At 37.4% G+C, this 9,155-nt stretch overlaps 1 protein-coding gene across 2 annotated transcripts; it reads left to right on the top strand.

Moving 5' to 3' along the window:
• The first annotated feature begins 41 nt into the window (after positions 1 to 41).
• LOC116031891 (protein SCAR3-like) lies at positions 42 to 7,992 on the top strand. Of its 2 annotated transcripts, XM_031274239.1 has the most exons (9): positions 42 to 490; positions 1,593 to 1,756; positions 2,306 to 2,429; positions 2,524 to 2,656; positions 3,139 to 3,209; positions 3,380 to 6,962; positions 7,058 to 7,162; positions 7,358 to 7,459; positions 7,606 to 7,992. In XM_031274239.1, exons 1-9 carry the CDS (start codon positions 336 to 338, stop codon positions 7,648 to 7,650), a joined length of 4,482 nt encoding a protein of 1,493 aa, XP_031130099.1. In that variant the 5' UTR covers positions 42 to 335; the 3' UTR covers positions 7,651 to 7,992. The 2 variants fall into 2 exon arrangements, with proteins under 2 accessions (XP_031130099.1, XP_031130100.1); XM_031274240.1 differs by lacking the exon at positions 42 to 490 and having other exon boundaries at positions 1,619 to 1,756; positions 2,295 to 2,429.
• The last annotated feature ends 1,163 nt before the right edge of the window (positions 7,993 to 9,155 follow it).

Here is a 9,155-nt window from a genome sequence, read left to right as displayed (position 1 = left end):
AAATTAGAACCCCCCCCCCCCCCTCTCCCAATAAGAATGGCTTGAAGAGTTGGCAATGCCTTCTTCTTTCTCTCTTAGCTCCCTCTCTACACTGCTCTCTGCATTTTTTCTCTCTAAAACTCCCATACGCATCACCTCTCTCTCTCTCTCTCTGTATATCTGTCCCTCTCTTGTCAGCTAAGCTGCCTCAATCCTCAACTAATCTCCACTTCCATAGCCTCCAAATTCCTTCATTTATTACACTCCTTTTTGTCAATACTGTGTTTATGCGTCTTTATTCATCGCATTGCGTTGGCAGTAGGTGCGTAGAAATCTAGGGGGTGAAGACTGGAGAGATGCCGCTGGTGAGAGTTGGCGTGAGGAATGAGTTCTCGCTGGGGGCGACGGAGCTGTACAGGGAGGCCGACAAGGAGGATCCGAAGGCGGTGCTCGACGGCGTCGCCGTCTCTGGACTCGTCGGCATCTTGCGCCAGCTCGGCGATCTTGCTGAGTATGTTGTTTCCGCGCTTCAATTCTCAGCTCACTTGCTCACTGTTTTTTTCAATTTTGTTTGAATTTTATGGAATTGGAGAGTTTAGTGATTTCGGTACTGGAATTAAGTAAACATTTCAAGTGAGTATTTTATTTGGCACTGTAATGTGAAAGCTACATTGGAAGTTTGGGACTGTTTAGATGAATTGGGAATTTTACTCCGGATTTAGATTCGTTTAATTGAGTGTTATAAATGTGAGTAATTTGTTATGGAAGAGGTGTAGGTAGTACTGAAAGTGATTTACTGCAATATTAAGAAAAATGAGATTTAGGATGTACTCTGCAGTAGGTAAAGAATTGCACGAACTGGAAAATTTGCAAACCTAGGTGCTTTTTCTCTTCTTGTACTTCCAAGTTGGATTCTCAATTCTCATGTCTCTTTTCCCTCTTTTCTCCCCCTATTCTTTCTAGTCAGTTTCTCTACCTTACCAAGTAATTGCAAAACCTAGTCAAGTATAGTTCTTTGGAAGTTTTTGCTTTTTCATTTCTCTTCCCCTCTTTTTATTCCTTCCAGGGTGTATAGAATTTGTAAATGACACCTAGGTTTTAGATTGGTTTGTAATCTTGATTGCATGTGGTAAGAGCAATTTGCTCCAAAAACCTGTGTGATTTAACTAGCAAACAGGTTTTATTCCCTGCACTTTCTTTTTGAGATGTATTGATGCAAATTCTTTGGCTTTTTCTTTATTCATTTATATACATTTTCGGTTGGGGTGGGGATGGGGGTTTGGGAAGGCTTGTACTGTGAATTTGAACTGCTATACACTTGTCAAATAGGAGGACTATATGCCATGGTGTTGCTAAAAGAGAGAGTGAAAAAATTGTGCATAAACTGTACAAAGAGGGAAAAGAATAGAATGAATTTAATTATTCCTGCTGCAATGGGATTAATATTTGTCCTCTACTTTGAGACAGAGTATTGAACTGGGTTAGAGATGCATCTAACAACTTCTTTTTGTTAAAATCATTTTATCTTTGTTGTGAATGAGTTGAGTATATTGCTTGTAAAGTCTTCATGATAGATTCTAAAAGTAGATTTCATGGACCTTCTCAACGTGTAGATTTGCAGCAGAGGTCTTTCATGGTTTGCAGGAGCAAGTTACAATTACATCCTCTAGAAGCCATAAGCTGATGGCTCGTGTGCAACGTATTGAAACTGCACTTCCTTCACTTGAGAAATCAATACTAGCGCAACAAAGTCACTTGCATTTTGCTTACACAACTGGTAGGACTCATTGCTCAACTATTTTGTTCCTAAGACTCCTTGATGACTTGATCATCCAAATTACCAACAGACTAAACAGATTTAAACGAAACCTAATTGAATTCTTCCCTTTCAATGTTTTTGTTACAGTTTTCACTCATCACTATGTACCCAAAAAAATAACTTGTTACTCTTACTGTTAGTTGCAAACTCTATAGGGCTAAATATACTTCTAACTGATTTACACATCTTTAATAGTTTCTGGAGTCATTTCCAAATTCATCCCCCATCTTGCTTGCAAGCTCATTATTTCAGTTCAATAAACTTTTCCTACAGTTCTGGTAGGATGCATTTTTCTCCTATTCCAACTATTGTGATCCATCCCACCACCACCCTATTGAACAATCTGGGAAAGAATGATCATGAGGCTCTAAGCTTTCATGTTTTTTAATCTTGAAATCCTGAATTTCGTTGCACTTATCCTGATTGCATTTTTTACCCTTGAAAATTGAAGCAACACATTATTTTCCTGGGTTTTCAAACTCCTTACAGAATGCAGTTGGTTTGCAGGTTCCAATTGGCATACTCGTATTCATTGTGAAGAAAACCATTTTATATACAGTGACTTGCCCAGGTTCATTATGGATTCCTATGAAGAATGCCATGGGCCCCCACGCTTGCACCTGCTAGATAAGTATGGGAATTTTGAAATTTATAAGATATAGTTTCACTTCTTTTTGTGCTTGATGGATATTTAGCACAACTATTTATTATGCTTTGTCTTTCAGATTTGATGCTGGTGGTCCTGGATCTTGCTTAAAAAGGTACTCTGATCCAACTTTCTTTAAGAGAGCATCTGCTGGTTCTGATGAAGCATATCTTGAGAAAGTCCTAAAAGATAAGAAAGGTCGAAAAATTAAGGTATGTATTCAGATATTCCCTACTAAGTTTTAACGGCTTAATGATTTTTACTTGTTAATGTATCATGCCTCAAAAATATTTCTGACTTACTAAAATTTTTTTTAGGAACAGTGGGGTATATGAACAATTTAATCCTATATCTATAATATGAAAAAATTATAGAAAGAACGGATAAAAGCAAATAAATATACAGTAAATTAAGCTATCCCAATAAGGTAAGCCTTAAAAACTAGTTATCCAAGTGTGTATGCAACCTGTAAGGAAGTACCCATTACATTTGTTTAATGATATCCCCATACTTCATAAATAGTGCATATAATAAATGATAGATATCTGATTGTGTATACAAACTTTAAAGAAATACCTTTTTCTCTAGTTTAATGCCACTCTACACTTTGAGTTTATGACATGTAGTAAACTTGGTTTTTGATTCTTGTGATGTTTATGAAATTGTGCTCTAAATGAGTTATGACATTGACCAGAAAAAGAGATCGTGGCAAAAGAACAGAGAAGTATCACGTGGTGCATCATCATTATCCAATTATAGTAGCAGGTATGTCCATTGTCTTACGTGACTTCAACAAATTTCTTTTAGGAGTTTTGAGGGGTTTTTCTTTTATTGTTGTTGCTGTTGTCATTTTCTTTTTCTTTCTTTCTTATTTTTGGGAAGCTTTTGTTGCTGAGGGAGAAAGAAATATTGATGTTTCCTTCTTAAATTTGCAGAATGGAATCACGGAAGTTTGATGGACAAACTTCCCCTTCCCAGAGAATATCAACTAATGGTGAAGCCATGTTAAAGTCTGACCTTAAGGAGCTGTCACATTCTTTTGATTCTATATATGGATCTGCATGTGCAGAAGGTGTTTCCTGCCCAAGTTCTTTGATGCACCCTGATGAAGACAAAGCTAAGGAGATGTCATCTCTGTTAAAGAGTCACCATGATGATTCCTTAGACTACTGCTCTTTTGATGAGAAAAGTGGTGATAATAGTGTCAGTATTAGTTTATCACAAGAGCAAAGTGACCATTTATCATCTCATGCCACATGGAATAAGCAGGGACAACCTGAAGAGGATGATTCTAGACAGTCATTCTCTAATTCATTACAGATGTACTCCAATGGTTCCCTTGATTCTGCTCATCCTGATGAAAAATGTGATGTATATGGTGATATTAGTAATGGCTATTCAGAGGAACACAATAGTGCCACATGGAATGGAAAGACACAACCTGAAGAGGATGAGTCTAGACTGTCATTCTCTGCTCCATTACATTCCAATGGTTCCCTTGATTATGATATTCCTGATAAAAACAATGGTGATGCATGTGTTGATATTGGGAATGGCTTATCAGAGGACCACAGTGCCTACATTTTATATTCTGTTACTCGGGATGATAATGCAAGACCTTTTGAGCTGGCATCCAAAGAATCCTTATTTTCCCCATCACAGATGAATCAGGACAATGGTATTGATTTTGCTTCCCCAGATGAAAAGATTTGGGTTGTATCTGATGAAAGTGGAAGTGATTTCTCTCAGAACCAAACATGTCCCAGTCCATCTTTCAGTACATTGCATAGAAAGATGGACACATTGGAAACTACCCCTCAGAAGTATGATGATGTTGAGAATGTAGAAACACATTCTGCAAATGTATGTCCAGATGCTAAGATAACAGCTGCTGTTACTCTTGACTCTGTTGAGCAAATAGATATGCAATTGGAGAGGAAGAATCAGAAAGATACTACTGAGTTTGCTTCCCAAGATGATAACATTTTGGTTGCATCTAATGAAACTGGAAGCAATTTCTCTCAGAAACAAACTTGTCCCTATCCATCTTCCAGTACTTTGGATAGAATGATAGACACATTGGAAACTACCCCACAGAAGTATAATGGTGATGAAAATTTAGAAACACATTCTGAAAATGCAGGTGAAGATGCTCAGATAACAGCTGCTGTTACACTTGAAACTGTTGATCAAATAGACTTGCTTTTGGAGAAAATGAATCAGAAAGGTTCTGTTGATTTTGCTTCCCCAGATGAAAAGAGTTGGGTTGTATCTGATGAAATTGGAAGTGATTTCTCTCAGAAACAAACTTGTCCCATTCCGTCTTGCAGTACTTCGGATAGAGAGATGGACATATTGGAAATTATCCATCAGAAGTGTAATGACAATGAAAATTTAGAAACACATTCTGCAAATGTAGGTACAGATGCTCAGATAACAGCAGCTGTTACTCGTGGCACTGTAGGGCAAATAGTTTGGCTGTTGGAAAATAAAAGAATGCAAATGTCAAACTATGATGATGCCCCATTTGATGACATTGACAGTGAAACTGACAATTTTGTGGATGCACTTAACACCATTGAGTCTGAATCTGAAAGTGATTTAGATTGTCAAACAAAAAAACAGTTGGATCTAGACTCTGTTTTGAAGACCAAGGTAGTAGAGGATGCTATCCCTGAAGTCATAGCTAAGTATGCTAACAGCCCCTTGCCTAATTTGACATCTGAAGCTGGTGAAATTCCTGCTGGAAAAGATATTTTTGGGGATTACTCTAGTGCAGTGCCCAGTGATCATGATTCTGCAGCTTGCTTTACCTTGGACAAGGTAACATGTGAAGATACTTTCCACTTGAACACCTCAGAATGTAATGCCCACTTAGAGTCTCCACAGGTATCTAAAGGAACTGTAGAACCGGTTCTTGCACATGGTAATTTAAATGAAAATGGTGATGTTCTTGATTCGACAGATGTAGAATCAGTTAGTAAGTTGTCATCCTCAGTCTCTAGGGAGAATGGTGCAGGAGTGATCAATAAGGTCACATGCCCTGAGCCTCCAAAACCTCCCCCTGAACCTTCTGGTGTCCCGTCAGTAAAGTTTTGGACAAATGGTGGCTTGCTAGGACTTCAGCCCTCAAAACCTCCGGACAGTGTATTAAAAGCTGTTAGTCAAGTTTCTACAACCACTCAAGATGATACAATTGGCACTCCAAGACAAAATACTGATCCTGTGGATGAAAAGCATGCCAGAACATGTGTGACAGAGAATGGCCGCAAAAATAGGGAAGAGAGTCAACACTCTATGAGGTACCATGATAATCAAGATGGTGGTGTCTTTGTTACGAAAACATCCTCAAGATATTCATCAGTTGATTTAGATGCCAGAGTAGAGAAATCAAATCACTCATGTCATCAAAACAGCATAAACAGTCCCCCAGATAGTCATTTTAATGAATCTGATACAGTGCCATCCGGAACTGTGCTACCAGTTGCTCCTGATTCCCTACGTACTAGCACAGGCCAAGAGAATGTTAATAATTCATCTAGGATACTTTCACTTGGAAATAGATTGCTTGTAAATGGTTTTCAGCGGAAATTATCACTTGGTTGGGAGAACAACTCCAATTCTGCCAGCTCCATGACTTCTGGGCTTTCAGAACAGAAGAATCACTGTGAAAATGTTACAGCTAGAACATTCTCTCAGAAGACCACTGATCTTTATGGAACTGGCTCTCCAATTATGTCACCCTCTTGGTCACCACCCCTTGGGCATATGAAAATATCTTTCCAGCCTGTAGATGGCTTTGAGACTCATAAGTTGAAACTCAGATTTCCTGATAGGGGCACAAGGCAAGAAAGTGGAAGTGATATGTTTCCATCCTTCCAGCTGGTACCTGATGCCGATATTCCCTTGCATGACATGAGTTCAGACTCCGATAATGACACATTTTGCAGATCATCTCCCTACGCATCGGATGATTGTCTCAGTCATCAGTCAGAATCAAACTCTGAGCAGTGGGAATCTGGTGAATCTTCCAGTACAAAGGACCATGAAGTATATGATGCTTTACGGAGAATCTCATTAACAGAGTCTACTTCAACATCATTTGATAATAGGCTAACCACCCAGGAGGAACTATATGATAGTGTTGGAGGTCAAATACCATTTTCCGAACATGGCTTTGAACGATCACCATCTGCTTATTTTTATGACCTCCCTATTCTGGATACACTTAGACCTCCAGTCAAGCAAGAATCAGGAAATTGTTCCACCTCAACATCTCTTCTAGAACGACATTCCCCAAAGGAACCTACGCCACCACCTCCATCCGTCCCACCACAGAGATGGCAGCCTATGAGATCACTTTCTGATACGACAGATGGTAGGGAAGGTTCTTTACCTAAAGGCCTTAATTACACAGTTGATACGAAACTTCAGGCAGCTACATTCTTGCATCAACCTAAGCCTGCCCCGCTTAATCAGGATCAAGTTATTGAGCCTGCATTTGGATTGAAAAGCAAGGTTGTTTTACAACGCTTAATTGCCTTGCATTACTACAACTAGAATAGTACATAGATGTATTGGATAAGAATCATATCTGTGTTTTATATATGCAGAGATTGGACTTGCAACAGATTGATGTGCAAAGAGTAGCCTCCCTGCCTGCAAATGGAAAGGAAATGGAAGAGAAGGAAGACTTCCTACACCAGATCAGAACAAAGGTGAGCAGTTATATACTCATATAGTCATACTGTATTTATTTATTTTAACTTAGGATTTTGAAAGTAAACCAGGTTCTGGATTAGTTATAACTTATAATTAGATGTACATAGTTCAAAACTGTGTATGTTGTTGACTTTGAATGCAATTTGAAGCATCACTGATCTTTGTTTGCTACCTATGTTGAGTGGTTTCAGTCATTCAATCTCAGACCAACGGTTACCGCAAAACCAACCCAAGCAACTGGGCTTCCAACAAGTGTGAATGCAATTCTGGAGAAGGCAAACGCAATCCGTCAGGTATCAACTTCTTTCTCACACCCGAGACCCCATTTCCCCCATGGATCTCTCATTAAAGAAAAGCAAATGCCAGAACTCTTCCTTCTTAGGAAATACAACCTTTTTTAAAAGCGAACTCCTTTAATTTTTAATCATTCTCTATCCAGGTTGTTGGAAGTGACGGAGAAGATGATAATTGGAGTGATACTTAAAAATCTTCTTCCGGCATGATCCTTTCAATTCTCCACAGAGCCTCCGTGTAGCTTTAGCGTCGAGAGTTAGGTGAGCCTATGTAATACACATGGGAATAACCAGTTCTTTGTAATTATATTTGTAGGATTGTTTGTTTTTATGCTGCTGAGGTTATTTCATCTTCATCCTTGTAGTCCAATGTTGTAAACATATGAGTTCAGTTCAAGTGTGCCGACCTCTGGCTGATCTATGTAAACTTTTGAACCTCCAGAGTCGAGGCTGCACTTTAGTCCGTTCATTTATATTGCAAAGCAATTCCTTTCCTTTACATTTAATAATATATGCTTTTTTCTTGAGTCTTATATGTGGTCTTGGGACCATTCCTTTTCAAGTTTTTACCTACACACTATAGTATATTCTCTTAAATTACACGTTCTTAGTCTTCTTTCAAATTTAACCCCTATAATCCAATTGTTATACCATAGATCATGATTCATATTGTATTGTGACCTTTGATACAAAAATTTTGTACCTTCAGTTTACACATTCTGTACTTATAATTAACAGTTATTGTACATGTAAACAAATAACTTGATAATTGCAGAAACATAATATAATACCCCCAAGTACAGAAATTGTCAGCTGTATGTACAAAATGTGTCAACTACAGATACAAAATCTAAATGTTATTTTTGGATCAGGGTTTATAATACTTTGCCCTATAATCCTTTAACTTTCAAGTTAATCATTATAGTCTTTCACACATTCAAATTTTTTAAACAGTCTTGGACACTGGTTCTAACTTTGTTCTTACTTAAACTAGTAGAAAGTACAACTAATTAAATTTGAAAGTTGATAAATTCAAAGTTTAGCACTAAACGTGACAGTGACGCTACACTCGGAGAACTTTAGCTGATATTAATTTTTTCTATTCACGAATTTAATTAGTCACATCACTAAAATTTCCAAAATTAGCAAATTTCTAATTTCTCCCATGGATCAGAATAAATTATCTTCGTTCATCACAGTTCCTTAACAAAACAATAAAACAACTTCTGTCTTACATGGTTGTAGATTCTTAGGTGACCTCGATCTGAGTACAGTTGTTGATAATATAATTTAATTACAACCATTTTAGCTATTTCTTTATACCTTACTTATTTATCATTTCTTCCTCCGATCCGATCCGATCCGATTAGATAGATAAACCTTAATTTTGTCGTTTGGTTCTAAGCAAGAATCATGGGGGAAAATGGTTCATTTCTTTATTCAGCAACTGTAATATGGTTGACCTGACTAGGAGACTACTAATATAATTTTTTTTTCTTAAATGATTTCATTATAATAGATTTAATTAAATTGATACTAGTAATTATTATAATGTTTAAATGCATCTCATCGTCAATCATTAAATTTTCACTTTCAAGTTAAAATGGCATTTTCATTAAATTTTCACTTTCAAAACTTTAATACTTTTGAGTTAATTTTACTTTTGACCTCACGAGTTTAATGGCATTTTCATTAA

The sequence above is a fragment of the Ipomoea triloba genome, chromosome 10, assembly GCF_003576645.1.
Source record: "Ipomoea triloba cultivar NCNSP0323 chromosome 10, ASM357664v1".
NCBI classification, from domain to species: Eukaryota; Viridiplantae; Streptophyta; class Magnoliopsida; order Solanales; family Convolvulaceae; genus Ipomoea; species Ipomoea triloba.
The sequence above is the reverse complement of the archived record's forward strand: the minus strand, read 5'-3'. Positions and strand labels throughout refer to the sequence as shown.

Coding starts and splice junctions, on each gene's coding strand:
- LOC116031891 (XM_031274239.1), top strand. CDS start 336: ATGCCGCTGGTGAGAGTTGGCGTGAGGAATGAGTTCTCGCTGGGGGCG. Junction 491..1,592: donor CAGCTCGGCGATCTTGCTGA/GTATGTTGTTTC, acceptor CTCAACGTGTAG/ATTTGCAGCAGAGGTCTTTC. Junction 7,460..7,605: donor AGGCAAACGCAATCCGTCAG/GTATCAACTTCT, acceptor TTCTCTATCCAG/GTTGTTGGAAGTGACGGAGA.